We start from the raw sequence: 17,875 nt of genomic DNA on the forward strand, positions 1-17,875 counted from the left end.
TTTTGAGGTATTTGTTATAGCAACATCCCCACATATCAGCAGAAATTTTCTATGTATGTCCACTTGGGCTGCTAGAACAAAATACCATAGACTAGACGGCTTGTAAACAGCATTAAAAATTCCAACTTCTTAGTTTTGAAAGGACATAACATTCAAGCACCAGTACACTGTAAGCACTTCACCACTGAACTGGGAATACTATTTCATAAATGTGTAGGCACTAGGAAAAATATTCAGGTACTTTCTTATTACTTGAATAAGACGAAAGTTGATCACTGATTTTGTATCTCCAACTTTTACTTCATGGGTGTATGAATGGAGTAAATGTTAGACAATACATATAACTATATATACATATATAAGGCATATATTGGATGTATATAATTATATATTAGACATATAGTTACATATTAAATGTATAATTATATATTAGATTATATATACACTAATATACATTAATGTAATTGTATATATTAGCCATATATAAAAAATATATGAATAGGTTGTATAACTATCACCCTCTAGAAGAACCAAAATCATCAGCCACAACAAAAATGTAAGCCAAAATTCTCTCTCAGCCACTAATATTGAATAAAGCAATACCATCGAGGAACTTGAAACTCCCTAAACAAAGTATCTTTGCTTCCTCTTAAGTACCCTTAGAATGATCCCTACCCACCCATTTCCAAGTAGTAGCACTGATTGAAGCCCACTTTCTATTGTTTTGAAGTTTTCATCTCTTATGTGTAATACTTTCACTTCAATGAATAAAGACAGTCGAGACCCATGTATGTCATCATAGGATGACTTTGATCTTAGGTATAAATAATGGTAGAATCCTGCACCATTTTAGCCAACGCAATAAAAAGTAAAACATGACAAATATACACAGGCAACGTCTGAGTCTGTTTGGGTTACTACAGCAAACTACAATAAATTAGGTGGCTTATAAAAAACAGGATTTTGTTTCTCACGGTTCTGGATGTTAGGAAGTCTAAGATCAAGGTGCTGGCAGATTTGGTGTCTGTTCCCATCTGCTGGTTCATGGATGAAACTTTCTAGCTGTGTTCTCACCTGGTGGAAAGGGCAAGGCTGCTCTCTGGGCCCTCTTTATCATTAGAGGACTAACCCCTATGATGAGAGCTGAACTTATGAGCTAATCACCTCTCAAATGCCTCACCTCCTTATCCTCTCACCTTGGCAACTGGATTTGGAACATAGGAATTTTTGAAGGGGTGCCACAGAACCATTCAGACCAACATAGATGGTATCATGACATAAAGGATAAACCTGTTTCAGTGGAAACTTACTGTAAATTTATGAGATGATCACAGAGAATGCTGTTGTTAAAACTCATCATTTGAAGAGAGTGATTATTTGTCCACTGTGAAAGAACATATTGGGATGGGTGCCTCTGTAGGAAGAACACCCTGTGTCTTTTGGATTACTCATTGAAAAGTCAACCCACTTCAATGACTTCCAGAGATAATTTAATCACATGCCTTGAAACTCTATTTTTTATAGTCTCAAATAGACATATTTATAATAATATATGCAACATATATACAGTTCACCATTTCTTATCTATGCAGATTTTTAAAGACTAATAGAACTTAATCTATTTTCAGAGTTGAAAGGGATCTTTGATGTTAGCCAGTCTTTTCACCTCAACTACACAGATGATTCCTCTATACCGTTCATGCCAGATAATAATCCATTTTCAGATCCAATCACCCATCTATCCATATTTCATATCCTTCATAGGCATTCTTTCAAATTTTGAATATCACAACTAACAAGATAAACATTTTTCCCCCTAAATTGTGCTCAAAAGTTTCCCTATAACTTTCAAACATAAATCTTACCTTTGAGACCCATGAGACATAGGTGTGAGGTAGTTATCACATTTTGAACAACAACAATAAATTCTAAAGTAAACATTTCTTCTTATTTGGCATTACATCTTTGTCAGCCTCTTCTAGGTGATTACTCTCCTCACTAATAAGAGTCAGGAAAGAACAGACTGTGCCTTTTGCATTTTGATTGGTGCAGCTTCCTACAAGACTAAAATCTTTTTTTGCATTGTTACTCCACTAACTTTAATATATGCTAATATTGTTTAAGATTATTTTTATCAGTCATAATCAAAGTATTGACTCACATTGAGTTTGAATGAAATAAGACCACATGACCGTCCTAGGCATCAGGGTTCCTCTATGTTATTGATTTTTGAAATATAATGCTTTTATCATATATCTCTATTATATTTTATGGTATACTTTTGATTAAAAATTACAGATTTTTGTTATTTATTAAAATCTGGACTGTATCATTTAATATATTAGCTTGCCCTTCCAAATTTTTATCATTTAAATTAAATACGAGTTCTCGGTATGTTATTCCCGAAGACATATAAGAATACTGAATAAATATAGAACCCTGAAATTCCCTCACTGAAGGAATGATTCATTGAATTTGGTAGATCAATCAGCAGTGAGCCACCAAGGGTGTTGTCTTGTAGCCTGAATCTCATATGCTTGTCAATAAAATGAAAAAATTTTCCTCAAGTATTTTGCTGAGATAAAAATGCACTACCTCTAACATTTTAATCAACTACTGAAACAAATACATAACAGCATACTGTTTTAATCCGACATAAAGCTGGGAGAGATGTTTGACACACTAGATGATGGTGTCAAGACTTAGAAAGACTGAGTGACATTCAGTATTTCTGGTGTCATAAAATTCCCCAGCTGGGTAATTAAAAGGGAATTTAAAGCCCAAACGATTTATTCATTATACAAAATAACTGTCTAACACACTTAACATTTATGAATTTAAAACAGTATTGGTTGCTCTGCTGCTGACAATAAGAGAAATCATTGAAATTTCAAAAATATTGTATTGTCTTTTCTAAGAATATAAAAATACATAGTTTTGAAATACAAGGTGCTTATTTCTTTTCATTTAAAGTTGTTTTTAACTTTTGTTTCAGAGTCAGGTGTACATGTGCAGGTTTACTATGTAGGTAAAATGTGTGTCACGGGAGTTTGGTGTACAAATTATTTCATCACCCATATAATAAGCATAGCACTCAACAGGGGTACTATGATCCTCACCCTTTTCCCAACCTCCACCCTAAAGTAGGTTCTGGAGTCTGTTGTTCCCTTCTTTCTGTCCATATGGACTCAGTGTTTAGCTCTCACTTACAGGTGAGAACATGCGGTATTTGATTTTCTGTTACTGTATTAGACTTCTAAGGATAATGGCCTCCAGCTCCATCCATGTTACTGCAAAGTACATGGTATCATTCTTTTTTATGGCTACATTGTATTCCACAATATATAGGTACCAGATTTTCTTTATGCAGTCTAACATGGAAAGGCATCTCATTTGATTCCATGCCTTTGCTATGGGAACACATTGGGGACAGTGCTGTGATGAACACACACATGCATGTGTCTTTATGACAGAATGATTTATACTCAGTATTGGGATTGTTGGGTCAAATGGTGGACCTGTTTTAAGTTCTTTGAGAAATTGCCAAACTGCTTTCCACAGTGGCTGAACTAGTTTACATTCCCACCAGCAGTGCATAAGTGTTCTCTTTTTTTCCACCACATCACCAGCATCTGTTATTGTTTGACTTTTAATAACAGCTATTCTGAGGCCAGGCACAGTGGCTCACGCCTCTAATCCCAGCACTTTGGGAGGCCGAGGCTGGCGGATCACCTGAGGTCAGGAGTTTGAGACCAGCTTGACCAACATGGAGAAACCCCATCTCTACTAATAATACAAAATTAGCTGTGCATGGTGGTGCATGCCTGTAATCCCAGCTACTCAGGAGGCTGAGGCAGGAGAATCACTTGAACCCGGGAGGTGAAGGTTGCTGTAAGCCGAGATCGCACCATCGCACTCCAGCCTGGGCAACAAGAGCAAAACTCCGTCTCAAAAAATAATAATAACAAATAAATAAATGAAATAACAGCTATTCTGACTGGTGTGAGATGGTATCTCACTGTGGTTTTGACTTGGATTTCTCTAATAATTAGTGATGCTGAACATCTATATATGCTTGCTGGCCACATGAAGTGTCTGTTCTTCTTTTCAAAGCATCTGTTCATGTCACAAGGTACTTATTTCTTAAAGTTAAATTTCTCAGAATCCTTTTTCACTTGCTTAAATTTGTAACACATGAAATATTCAGGGTTTCTAACAAATATTCAGAATATATCTATTAGTATGACTCATTATTTATTAGAACATAACTTTCTAAAGTTTCTGTGATTTGCCCTTGACTCTGGATATCACCCATTGTGCTGTTTTAAATATTTTCTGAAACTTTTCCCATTTACTATCTACCCAAGCAATTCTCTCTCCTTACCTACTTTAATTGGAACTCTGAGGTCACAAACCTATTTGAAATAAATGGGACTGCAAAAGAAGCTTACTAAAAAGAACCTACCAAATATTTTTACGCAGGTTTTTAAAGATTTAAACCCAAACTTCATCAGAAGCTGCTGCATCAGTTCCATAGGCTTCCTAAGAGCTAAACCAAAGACAAATGAAATTCATCATTTCCCAGTTGAATAGTGTGAACTGTCTTAAGAGAGGCTATGGTGCGTATGTTGAAATAAGAAAGCAAAATATAATATGTAACTCTTTCCTGTCATGGATCAAAATGAAAAAAAGAGGACCTTGGTGGTTTACACAATGTATTAGAGAATAGCCTGCTGTGCTCACTGTGTGAAGAAAACACCATTAACAGCTTATGAAACTGGCATCATATGGCATATATGAAGGAAAAACAAGTCAAGTGCAGAGAATCTTACGTTCTTGAAAGGATGTGAAGAGCATCTGAAATCGGCTGTTTCGACTGCCCTCATCTGCCCACATGCGGATCACCCCAAGACCCGTGCGTAGCATCACATCATTAGCCACAGTGCTACAGAACTTAGCTTTCAAATCCTCCACGGAACTGCTTCCATCATACACAGCCACAAAATTCCTCTTGCATTCATTTGAATTCTGCATCTCATAGTCCAAGAATCGTAAGTAAATCTATAAAACAAAAATGAAATAATTTCCACAAATCAAAATATGAATGTACATCAGTAAGTACCAGAACTCCTTTTCTCTTTTTCAGTCTCACAAGACAATCTTGATTGCAATCAATCTTATTATTTTCCCTTATGGATAGAAAGAAGATGTACGATAAGAACAAACTGTGTTTAATATTTTTTTTCAAATGCTATTATCCTTTCTTTACTTAAATGCACCATTTTCTAGAGCTGAGTATTTTTACCCAAATTCGCTTTATGTCTTCTCATAACTTACTGGAAATCAGTTACTAGTTTTGCATACTTACACACTGTTTTACTTCGATTAGCAAAATGTATTTTAAGTATTCCTGATACATTCTTGTTTCAGTTCCATGGCTTCCTTTTACTTCCAAAAATGTACAAAAATATGTGATTTTTATTAATACCAAAGAAAAACAAAAATGATACTGAAAGACAGTCTCTGATTTGTTTAATTAAATTATTTAACATAAATACACTGCTTCATTTTTGAGTCAAAGTATAATTTTTTATAAAAAGGCCAAGCTAGTGTCTGACCATTCATGCCATATATAGACAAGCCGTTTAGCTAAGCTACATAAATAAAAATTATGAGTAAAATGTACTGTGCAACTTGCTTTATATGTTATTTTGTAACACTTCTGACAGCTCTATAAAGTGGCCCATTTTATTGTCATATTCAGATGAAGAAGCTCAGACTCAGATGGTATAAACTGAAAATTGGATGTGAGCATCCTCACTTCCTAGTCCGTAATTCTTTCACAACATTATGCTGCCTTAGGTGTGCCGCTTTTCCATCAACAGACATTATGCTGCCTTAGGTGTACCGCTTTTCCATCAACAGACATTATTTGACTCTTGGCTAATGTGCATTTGAAATCACAAGGAATTCATTCAACCAAATACAAGTCTATGAAGAAATAATCTGTTCATGCATCCATCGATTCAGTGGCATCCACAGCTTGGCCTGTGATTGTTGCAGACACTGTTCAAGGCATTGTGGATATCACGGTGAACAAAAGAATGAGGGCCAGTGCTGAAAATGTATGTCAATTAAACCATGACAATAAGATAGAATGTCAAAGAGTGGAAATTACATAAAGCCAAAAGACCCATGCACTGTGAGAGGGATACCTAGAATGGTTTCCTAATAAAGACACATCTTTCATACAGATATCTCCTGAATGTTTTACATTTTATTTTAATATGAATGCCTATATGCTATTTCCTCTTAAATGCATTTCTCTTAATTTAACATGGATATAAACTAAAGACAAGGCATTCAAGCAGACATTCATCTCTTTCATCATTCTGTATGTATTTTTTTCTTATTTCATAAAATCTGAAACTGACATAATTTCTTCCGGATCCAGTATGTCTGTCCTAAATATTATAATTTCACTATTTAAATTAGTGAAAATGTATCTCTTGTCCTCCATGTTCTTACTCAACAGGGCACCAGTTCCTGTCAATTTCACCTTCAAACTAGTTGTTTTCCATGTCCATTCACATTTCTATAATATTTCAACACTCTCCTGACCAGCCTGGATGGTTGCAAGGTACAGATTCTCCTTACAGCCCCAAAGTTTACTCTAATAAAAACTAGTTTACTCTAGCCAAAGTTATGTTTCTAAGAAACAAATCTAATAATCACAGTCTTTTTTTATTATACTTTAAGTTTTAGGGTACATGTGCATGATGTGCAGGTTTGTTACATATGTATACATGTGCCATGTTGGTGTGCTGCACCCATTAACTCGTCATTTAACATTAGGTATAGCTAAAATTTGTAACTGGTGTATAATTTTTAAAAAGTCTAAAAACATCAACTAGCAAATTTACATCCTTCTTATCTCCCAACATTAAAATATTTTCAAAAAAGCCACCCTTTATGAACATGACATTAGCTTCACATGAAGTAGTCATTCTCCATCTTCTGTCTAGGAACCTCTTCCTGATTTGTCAAGATAGTTCAACGGTTGCACGTCAATGAAAGGTTTTCACTGCTCCCACTCCCCGATCGCAGCAGACTTAATCTCTATAGCCTCCATGTGATTTTGAACATATTTAAAGCCATAGTTATAGGTTATATGTCCCTTCTAATAAACTTGTGTTCTCAAAAAGCTGAATCAGTGGTTTATATTTTTGTATTCTAAGCATTAATACATATTTTACACATAGTAAACACTCCAGAAATGTTTGTGAATGATTAATTAACTGTAAGTTTCATTTTCTTTATTGAATTCCTTTGTTCAGCATTCATATTTATCATGCACCTATATGACAGACATTTAAGTATTATAAATAATGATAATTACATAGAATAGTCTTATTATATACAGTGGAAATTATATGCAATAATTCTCAAAACAAGGTATAATATAGATCTAAATTATGACATAAAAGGACAAGACAAAATGTTGCAGACTTGTAAGATGCTGAAAATAGAATGTGAAGTTCTAAATGAGGAAATCCAGACACAATTTGATGAGAAAGAACAAAATCAGAGAAATGTGGACAAATGAATCAAACTGAACAACAGTGGAAAGCACCCGAGTTGTAGCATGCTTTGCAAGGTAGGACGATTTTCATACATGAGCAATTTGTAGCATTGAAGTTGGAAGCCATTCTAAAATTTCCAAATACTTTGATGCTTATTTAAATTACCTGCCATTGCTACAGCCTTATGAGAGACATATGCCCCAATGAGGCCTTCATTTTCTGTATGCCCAGGTTATTGCTTTGTTTTATTTTATCTAAAACTCAGATATTACTCATGCAGTCCATCTGTGATTTCTCCTCCCAACACAATATTTTACTTCTAAAATTATTCATGTACCCTAAAACTTAAAGTATAATAATAATAATAAAAAGAAAGAAAAAAACAAAACAAACAAACAATAAATAAATAAATAAAATTATTCAGGGAATTTCAGAAATATCCAGTTTAAGAAGGTATATATGCATCTAAAAATGTTAAACTTCGAAGTTTATATTAACTCGTTTGTTTTTTAAATGTTAACATGAGAAAAAAAAAAAGATTTTTTTTTTCAGACGACCTTTATTAGAAAGCTGGAAGTTGTGCCACTGCACTGCACTCCAGCCTGGGCGACAGAGTGAGACTCCGTCTCAAAAAAAAAAAAAAAAAAAAAAGCTGGAGCAAAGAAGAAAAAAAATAATAACTTGCTCCAGGATCATAAGTGAATTAATGTGGAAACCTTAAAAAGCATTAAAATTTCCCACTCCGGATTTAAGGTTCTTTTCATCAGGTCACAACAGTGTTTTCAGTTTGTTTACTTTTGTTTACTTTTTTGACTAAAAGTAAACAAACTGAAAACACTGTAAAAATAAAAGCTAAAATCTAGGTATTATACAAACGTGTTAAGTGGAACAAAAATTCAAACATGTACTTATACTCTAAAAATACTATGCAATAAACTCAACAAGTTTACCAGCTCTCAAAAAAGATGCAATTATAATTGGAAGTAAACATTGTCACAAGCAGGAGAACACAGATTAGGGTAAGTAAAGAGTGCGTTCCACTCCTTTGAAGTGTGATACAAAATGACGCATCTCTCCCAATAGTCTTACAAAGTTATAAAAACCAAGTACTAAGCCCACGGGAGGAAAAATATTTAAATAATTGTTTGGCTAATACAAAAAAACTACTAGACCACCTGATGTTTTCAAGTTGAAATGTTTCAGTGGCTCAAGGTGTTTCAACAATTATTTAAAATTTCTAACACTGCATGTAGAAACACACCTTAAAATACTAATTTATTGTTAGGAAAAGAAAGTTTGCGTGTTATATTGACTACAGCTTAAGACACTGCTAATGCATTATTTCATATCTCCCAACAACAATAGATACTTGTTATAATCATTTAAGATGAAGAGAACTGAAGTTTATAAAAATTAAGTAACTTTCTCAGAGTGACACAGTAATGTCACTTAAGTAACGGACTGGTACTGAAGTCAGATCTGCCTAACACTTGGATACTCATCACACTATGCAGCCTTATGTAATGTTTTTAAATGCTCAAACTTACAGCCCAGAAAGAAAGTTATATTCTTAAAGAAAACAATCTAAAACAAAAGGAGTAATCAAATAAATAAGAAAGCAAAGCAAAATTATCCACTTTTTCTAATGAGCTAGAAAAGATGTTGACTATCAAGTTATAAATAAAATTTATAGAAAATAAATGTGTCCCTCAAAAATAAATGGCAGTTTTAAATTCTTTAAAAATAGAAATATTTTATATAAGAATATTGCTATAGTTAGAAAGTCAATTTGCATATTGGCCCTATATTTTTTTCATTTGACAGTTCTATATTTTCTGTATGAGGTGACTGTCTTGCATTTGTACATGAAGTGCAATCACTGCTACCTAAGCATCTTCTTATTAAAGGACCTTCTTATTAAATAGAACACTAATTAGAGAGTAAGTGAATCATTGCCATCACTAGATCCCAGGTAATCACGTCTGAAGCATTCAGTAGTGTTTACCTATGACCTAGTGATGGCAATGATTTTTTATTATATAGAAAAAGAGAATATACTTTACTGGGTCCAGAGCTGTCAGTACAAAAGCCAAATTCAATTATCCAGAAAAAGGGATCACGCTTTCCCATACTAACTCTAGTATATGTCATGTAAAATCTCTCTATATATTATGATTTGAATGCCTATCTCATTAGCTTAAATCTTGTACCACAATAATACTAACAGAAAGAATTATTTAATGTAGCAAACTACAGAAAGCTCTTTAGTCACTTACTGAAAAAAAAAGAGAAAATGATAAACAGAGTAATATATAACAGTAGTAAAATAGATTATCATCTCTTCTCAGTGAATCATTTTGATGCATTCTTTTTAATCAATCATAAAGAGTTGGAGCTGACAAGATAATTTATTGACCAAGACATGGAAAACTTCACAACATATAAATAATTTCTAGTAATATCTATTTTTCAAATCACATAGAAAGCAGAACCCCTTTTTATATGTAAAGCAAATAAATCTAGCTAACAATTTACTAAGTAATGATATTCACAAACAAAATTTAATACCAACTGCTCAACCAGGTCCCTCCCCTCATATCAAAATGATATACAGAAAATAGACATTATTTGACACAATTATTTATGACTTGCCAGAACAGTTTTCTCCTTAATAAGTAAAAATTAAATCTGTCGCAGTCTGAGAAACGCTGTACATGGTTTCAATACTACTAGATACCTTTATAAATAAAATCAAATTCTACAAAGTATGTATCCCAGGATTTCTGAATTTCTATTTTATTATTGACCAGACATGTCAGGTTTATAAACTTACGTAGAATATTCCATTCGGACGGTATCAATGTTCCCTTTATTTTTGGAGAAGGAACCAGAACATCTTAATGCTTTATAAAATATTAACACACAAGCACATACACACACACACACACACACACACGCATGTGCACGGCACAACAATTCCTGATATAACAATAAAAAATAATTTTCTGGCATATATAAACAAGTACCAAAATATTTAGAGTCCACCTGAGTATCTGTCGAAAATATGAGAGTATAAAAATGCCATTTTAAAACCTGAACTGTACAAATTTTTTAGTATTTACCTATCTATTTAAATTTTTACTTTGTTTATCAAATTTTATTCTCACTTTTTGGAGATAAAAGCAGGCTCAATCTTCAGAACCCTTGATGCTTATCTTTGTAATCAATTACAGTTACTACACTTGGTTTATTGCATTAATATTCTATTGCTCCGTAACAAATCACCACAATTTTAGCAGCTTTAAATAACACCCATGTACTATCTAATATTAATAGTTTTGTAGGTAAGAAGTACTGGATTCTTTGGTGAGGGCAGATGAGGGTGAAAATCCAGTTTCTCACAGTTCTGGGACCAAGGTCTCTACTTTCTTGAGGACTGCTTCCTGGGGTCACCCTCACTCCTAGAACACATTTCTTAATCCACTGATTCTCTTACTTCCCCTTTCATTCACATCTAAAGAATCTGCTCCACTTTTAAAGGGCTCGAGTGATTAGATTACACTCACCTGGATAATCTACCTTTTGATTATCCCAAAGTCACCTGACTGGTAACTTTAATCACATAGGCAAATTTATCATATTCACAATCCCAGCAATTAGGGCTGGAAATTTGTGTTCATTAGATAAGTAACTTTAATACCTTTATCACAACTTTAGTGTAAGAGACTTACTATATTTGTCAAGTGTTTATATTTTTATTTTAATTTGACTGAAAATATTTTTGAATTAGTTAACAACAAATTGAGTCAACTTTAAATATGAAATGAGTAAACTGTGTAAGCTAGAGTTTTATTATCCAAAAACATTAAACATTAAATTACCTTCATTTATGTATTTTATACATATTTTGACTCTGTCTCTTATCCCGTCCTAGCAAATGATAAGAATGGGAAGTGATAGATTTGTTAATTAGCTTGATTTAATCATTCCATGATGGAAACATCACACTGTACCCCATAAATATAAACAAGTATTATTTGTCAATTAAAAACAAATTTTAAAAATATTTTAAAATTAATTTTTAAAAACCTTGATCATTTCCTCAAAGAATGTGGTTTTGTAAGAGCAAACTAGGACAGGAATTGGGAGTTGTTAACCTTGCTCCAGCTCTGTTGCTAACTAGCCAAATATTTGGGCAAGTCACTTATCATAGATTCATTGAATTTGGTTTCAGATGACTTTCATGTTATCTGTGCCAAAATATTACTTGACTTTTAACTATTATACAAAATCTCTGCCAGACTCTGCTTGGATTCCTCCGGTGAAATCTCATTCAATCTCTGTTATTAAAATGAAAGGCTTCTCTGGGTTACATTAATGGCTTTTTCTCTAGTTTCAAACTTTCAAATAAATCACAGTACTTAAAAGTCTTACTCCTGAAGATTAGTCTTATTCCTGTTTCATGTGACAGTCCTTCAGATGTTTAAAGATTGCTACCATGTCCTTTTTTATTTTAAGAAATAATCCGTTTATTTATTCCGTGAGTTTTAATTGAGTCACAGACATTGTGCTTGGCACTGGGTATCTGGAGATAAATATGGTCCAGGCTTCATGAAATTAATAGTTACCATGATTTGGTCTCCCATCATTTCATTCTGGTGGCTGTTTTCCAGACCAGATTCTGAATTAGACCCCAGAGTATTTGCTCAGAGAGGCACATGTCTACACTCCTTTGTTAACTCCTATTGAATTGCATTATCCTGACTCAGTTTATTCATCTTTTAAACGATCTAGTCAGCAGCAAGGTTCTTTCTGCCTCTGGTTTTCCAAATTCTATGAAATCTAGATTAATCACATTCTAATTAAAGGGGACCATCTAGATTAATATTCTTTAGTAAAGGAGACATCAGATATTATATTTTCTGTTTGTCAAAAGCTGGAAAAGCAGTAAATAATGTGTATACATTTTAATAGAGCCAAGTAAGCTATTCAGCACTTTCCTTGTGCAATATGGTTCAGTCACCAGGTGTCATTCAAATATTCACCACGAGCCATTCAAGTTTAACTTGAGCTTTGATAGTCTATCCTCATAAGCTGCTAGGAGCTCTACAAAAATAGAAAGTCCACAGAGCCAGTAATCTCCAGTCCGTGCTTTTCTCCACAGTATTCAAAGCCACTTCCCATCCTCTAACCTTTAATTGAACAGAGAAAGCCTGTTACAATAGAGCCATCTTTGTCCAGCTCTGCAGGCAGCTTCCCCTTTGGGTCACAGAATGCCAAATTCTGTAACAGACAGGTACATCGGTTATTGTCGCTCTGGGATTGTACAAAAGACAGTCTATTTACCAGCTGGAAGAAGAGGGTGTGCATTTACACTGTCATGAAAACTTTCTCCTTAAGACTGCAGTGACAAAGGTACTGGTTATGACAGTAAGGTGGGGCACATATAATCCTGTTTTTCAAAAAGTCTTTTAAAATCTTTCATTCATAGAGTCTAAGAAAAATAAATAGCCCTTGCATGTGAATCCACATCTTATGAAAACAGCATAATAAACTGCAACCTAGCTCTCTTGTAATACAGGTAGTGGGTTTTTGTGGTTTCATGTGAGCAACAGCTTTTGACTTAAAAAAAATAGAAGAAAAATAACTGTCTTTCTTCATAATGCAATTAACTTCAAGATTTATTCAGAGGCAAAGAGAAATGCTAGCATCAAAGCTGGAAGCTGGAGAATGATCTCTGAATCTCTGTAACTGAAAGTTGGGGGAAAGGTGCCACATTTCCACTTTATATGCAAACCCTAGAGACATATTCAAGAAAAAAGTCAAGTGAAGAAAAATCAGTGCCCTCAAAAAAGGTTCTTCACTGGGCGTGGTGATTCATGCCTATAATCCTAGCACTTTGGGAGGCCGAGGTGGGCAGATCAACTGAGATCAAGAGTTCGAGACCAGCCTGGCCAACATGGCGAAACCCCGTCTCTAATAAAAATACAAAAAAAGTTAGCCAGGTGTGGTGGCACACATCTGTAATTCCCGAAGCAAGAAAATCGCTTGAGGTGGGAGGTGGAGGTTGCAGTGAGCCGAGATCGCACCACTGCACTCCAGCCTGGGAGGCAGAATGAGACTCCGTCTCAAAAACAAAAAATTAAAAAACAACATAAAAGGTGGGGGGGCTCTTCTTTTCCCCTCAGCCTAAATATCCAGTCACCAAATTCTATCTTCTCTCTCTCTAATATTTCCCTCATATTGGACCACCATGGCCTAATTTCCAACACTGGGATTACCGCCACAGCTTCCCACTTGGTCTCCTGCTTGCAGTGTTGACTCCTCTGTCCCTTCTTTGCAGGAAAAAACAATTTTCCAAATATGCAAACCTGGTCGTATCACTTTTCTGCTTTGTTTTTCTGTATGTCGCTGAAGCACTCCGGATGAAGGCTGAGTTCTTTAGAGAGGCCTGAGGAACACTTTAGCTTAAGGAATCAACACCACCTCTCAACCCACGCCTTCATTTGGTCACGTGCAATTACATTATTCCTGGAAAAGCGTACTCTCTTCTCTCCTATGATTCCATGACCTGATAGATGCTATTCCCTCTGTCTGGAGAGCCTTGTCAACTTGTCTACTTGACACAATGCTTCTCATTAAGATTCACCAAGATCCTGGCAGCTGTACGATTCTACCATTGACTTACCCTATCCGGTGTAAGGGGTCTTTTCTCTCTCTCTGTTATACCTTACAAATACCCCAAGGATTTAACCTTACTGCTTAAATTATTGTTACATATTGGTCTAAGAACTAAACGGAAGCACCTGAGAACAGGGCCCGGCCTGCTTTTTCGTGTAGCTGGCAGAGTGCTTGCGACTTTGCAGAGTCACAAAATCAATTAATTAAATAACACACAGTTTCAGCCTCAATAAATAAATGACTACAAATCTAGTAAGTCAATATTTTTTCTTATAACTTTGTAACTGAGGAATAAAAACAAAAACAGGAGAATGAACAAATAACACCTTAGCCCTATGATACCTGCTGGCACAAAATGACTCATCCTCTGCATTTTGGAAAATATTTCCATAATCAGAATCAACATAGTTGTTCTATGGAAGTGTTTCCAAAATGGGGTCCTGAGTCAAAATCTAGCCCACAATAAATTTAGTTTAATACATGTAATAATACTTTTAATTTTTATAATGTGTTGCCAACCCTCAAAAATCAGGGTGATCAACATAAAATCTAGATTTTTGGCAAGTTATGAGAAATAATGGAGGGTTTGATAATGCTGGACCCACATTTTCTCATAACAGCATCACAAAGAGCTTCATGGGCAGCTAACTCATGCCTGTCTCTTTCAAATGGACACAGGATCTCCCAGGCCCTGTTACCATTGCTGCCAGCCCTTACCACACTTGTATTTTACATGCCAGATATTCATGATTTTGTAGGCCCCAGAAAAACCTCTACAGATAGAATTTTAGTTTACAAAATAAACCAACTGCAGATATTGACAATAAAAGCGTAAGTGTAGTTATACTAAGAGCCATGGCTCTTGCATACCATTTCAATCCATGTTTCAGAGAGGTCGACTTACCTTAAAGTCTTTTGTCTAGATTATCAAATGATTTCTTCAACTCACTCTCTAGATTGCTATTTACGACATCAAATTTAGATTGGACAAGAGAAGACAAGTTACATCTCAAAAACCAAAATGAAATCATAACCTATGATGGCTGCACTCTGAAATGTATTAGACACGTCCAGTTGCTTCAAAGCAATGCTTGTTATAGACACTTCTCACGTCAGCTGTCAAGTGTGGGTTTCATCTTAAGACTGACCTTGGACCGTGGAGGTGCTCGGATGTACCACTTGCAATCAACAGCCTCGCTAGCAGTAGCTTTGCCTTCCTTCGTAATTTGTATAGACTCCACAATTCCTTCGGAACCGCCCATCTCAAACTCACACGCTAAATAACAAAATGCCAAACAAACACACAAAAACGGAGCTTGAATAATAAACCAAAAGTGTATTTCATAGCAGAAAACAAAGTCTTCTGAACAGTATTAAATATCTGTTTTACCAACCTGGTAATGGTTTCAAAGCTCCAAGGTCCTTAAAGTCAGGATCTTAAAAATTGAGAAAAGACAATTAGTCCCATTCTACATTTATTACTTACAGTGAGTTTAAGTTATATATCATTAAATTTTCCAGAAATCTGCCTTAAAAAACACATTAGGGAAAAGTAAATGATTAAATAAAAAGTGCATAATGATGTTGGGACTGAAATGTTAATTTAGTATTACTACAAGGTTTTTCTCAATACAAAAAACACTATTTAAATTTTTTTTCTAATGCCATTCCTGCCTCTAATTATCAAATAAAAATCTTACTCATTACCTATAACTCCATAGGTAGAATAATTAAATTAGTCATATTATCTATCCTCTATAACAGGAGAATAGACATTTTTGTAAAAAGTATCAATAGGTAATTCAAGGTTTGAGGCAATTTCCCTTCGTTCTACATACTATCCTCTTTTCTGATTCAAAATATTCTGTAAAGTGTAGTAACACAGTTTTTAACTAGAATATTTGAAGCACAAATTAAGATGTAAAATCTAGAACTCCTCTCCTTTGGCTGACTGAACAATCCTGTTTTCATCAAATCTTTCTCTGCAACATTTCATACTATGCTAACTTTCAAAGCATTCCTCAGTATTCTAGTTTGTCAACTCAACACCCACTCTCCCTGTCTTCCTCGGAGTCAAGCCCAGGCTCAGCCACCTGTCCTCTGCTAATTTATGTATTTCAGGGGAAGCCTGCTGTGTCATGAGTCTAAGATGTTTTCTAATGGTGAAAAGGCAAACTGGGGGTCTCATTCTTGTTCCTGGAATTGATTTTGAGGTAGGTATGCAGCCAATGAAATATAAAGACGAGCCTTTTAGAGAGCTTCTGAGAAAGTTTTCCTCGTAATAGAGACAAGGTGTGTACCACTTTTCTGGCTCTCATTGCAGTCATGCTTTTATCGGACGTCGTGGAATCATGCATTAGCCACCTTTCAATGTTGAAGGTGTTAATATAATAAAAGGCTAACTGTGATGAAGAGCATAATGACTATGAGTCATTAATGATGTCACTGAGACACTGTATTATCTTATTTGATGCACATATATTCCTATTTTAAAAAAATTTTTAATTTTTAATTATTACAAGTATATAGTCATTGTATATATTTATGGAGTAACTTATTCTGGAGTTGCATTTCTCCAAGATTTATACTGTTTTTTTTCCATTTGACAAGTAAAAATTGTTTATGTTCATCGTGTACAATGTGATGTTTTGATACGTGATGTTTTGATATATGTGTACATTGTCGAATGGCTAAATCAAGATAATTCACATGTCTTACCACATGTATCTATCATTTTCTTGCATAGTGAGAACACTTAAAATCTACATTCTGGCAATTTTCAAGTATATTATAGGATATATCGTTATTAACTACAGCTACCATGGTGATCTCTTGAACTTATTATTCTTCCTGCCTACCTGAAATTGGGCTTTTTGCTTTTTTAATAATACACGTCTTTGTAGCCCTTGCCACTTTGAGTTGAGGTTTCTTTGACTTATGAGTGGGTGAAGGCATCAATGACTATATGTTAAAGGAACTTGGCATACAATTTAAAAGATGATTGGGAAACGCATTTGTTCTTACTACCACGGCATCAGCTATAAGTTACAACCTTTTAGAGTTAGAAATATTTTATGAGACATGGCTCAACAACAATTCAGGACTGCCATATAAAAAGTAGCATCCTTTCTGGAAGAGATTAGTTCTGCATATTACGACTATGTGTGCTAATATGTACGTGGGTATCTAAGTGCGTTTCTTTGTATGGCTGTGTGCCTGGATATGCAAAACCTGTAACTATAGGCTGATTGTTAGTTTAGTTATCTTCATTAAAGGTTTTGTTGTTGTTGTTGTTTGTTTCTTGCTTTGTCAAACAGTTATGTGAACTGATCTGTTGAAACTGAGAGGCTTGGATTGGCCATGCTACAATGTGATCATATGAGCTATTTAGACTTATTTTACTACAGACACTATTAGAAAGTGTTAATACATTTTGAAACAAGTTAGAGATTCCTTTGCAAAGCTGTTTTCAAAATAGATTTTTTTTTTTTTTTTTGAGACGGAATCTGGCTCTGTCACCCAGGCTGGAGCGCAGTGATCTCGGCTCACTGCAAGCTCCGCCTCCCGGGTTCACGCCATTCTCCTGCCTCAGCCTCCCAAGTAGCTGGGAC

The 17,875-nt window shown here is 34.7% G+C and overlaps 1 protein-coding gene across 4 annotated transcripts in view; it reads right to left on the reverse strand.

Annotated features, from left to right (window-relative positions):
* NETO1 (neuropilin and tolloid like 1) overlaps window positions 1-17,875 on the reverse strand; it is a 126,246-nt gene that overhangs the window by 36,310 nt on the left and 72,061 nt on the right. For all 4 annotated transcript variants that reach the window (XM_054461355.2, XM_054461354.2, XM_054461353.2 and 1 more), the window contains 3 exons: window positions 15,659-15,700; window positions 15,413-15,540; window positions 4,833-5,061 (listed from right to left, as the gene is read on the reverse strand). In XM_054461355.2, the coding sequence (XP_054317330.1) occupies window positions 4,833-5,061; window positions 15,413-15,540; window positions 15,659-15,700 (399 nt within the window). The remainder of the gene's footprint in view (window positions 1-4,832; window positions 5,062-15,412; window positions 15,541-15,658; window positions 15,701-17,875) is intronic.

The sequence above is a fragment of the Pongo pygmaeus genome, chromosome 17 (genome assembly GCF_028885625.2).
Source record: "Pongo pygmaeus isolate AG05252 chromosome 17, NHGRI_mPonPyg2-v2.0_pri, whole genome shotgun sequence".
Classification (NCBI taxonomy): Eukaryota; Metazoa; Chordata; class Mammalia; order Primates; family Hominidae; genus Pongo; species Pongo pygmaeus.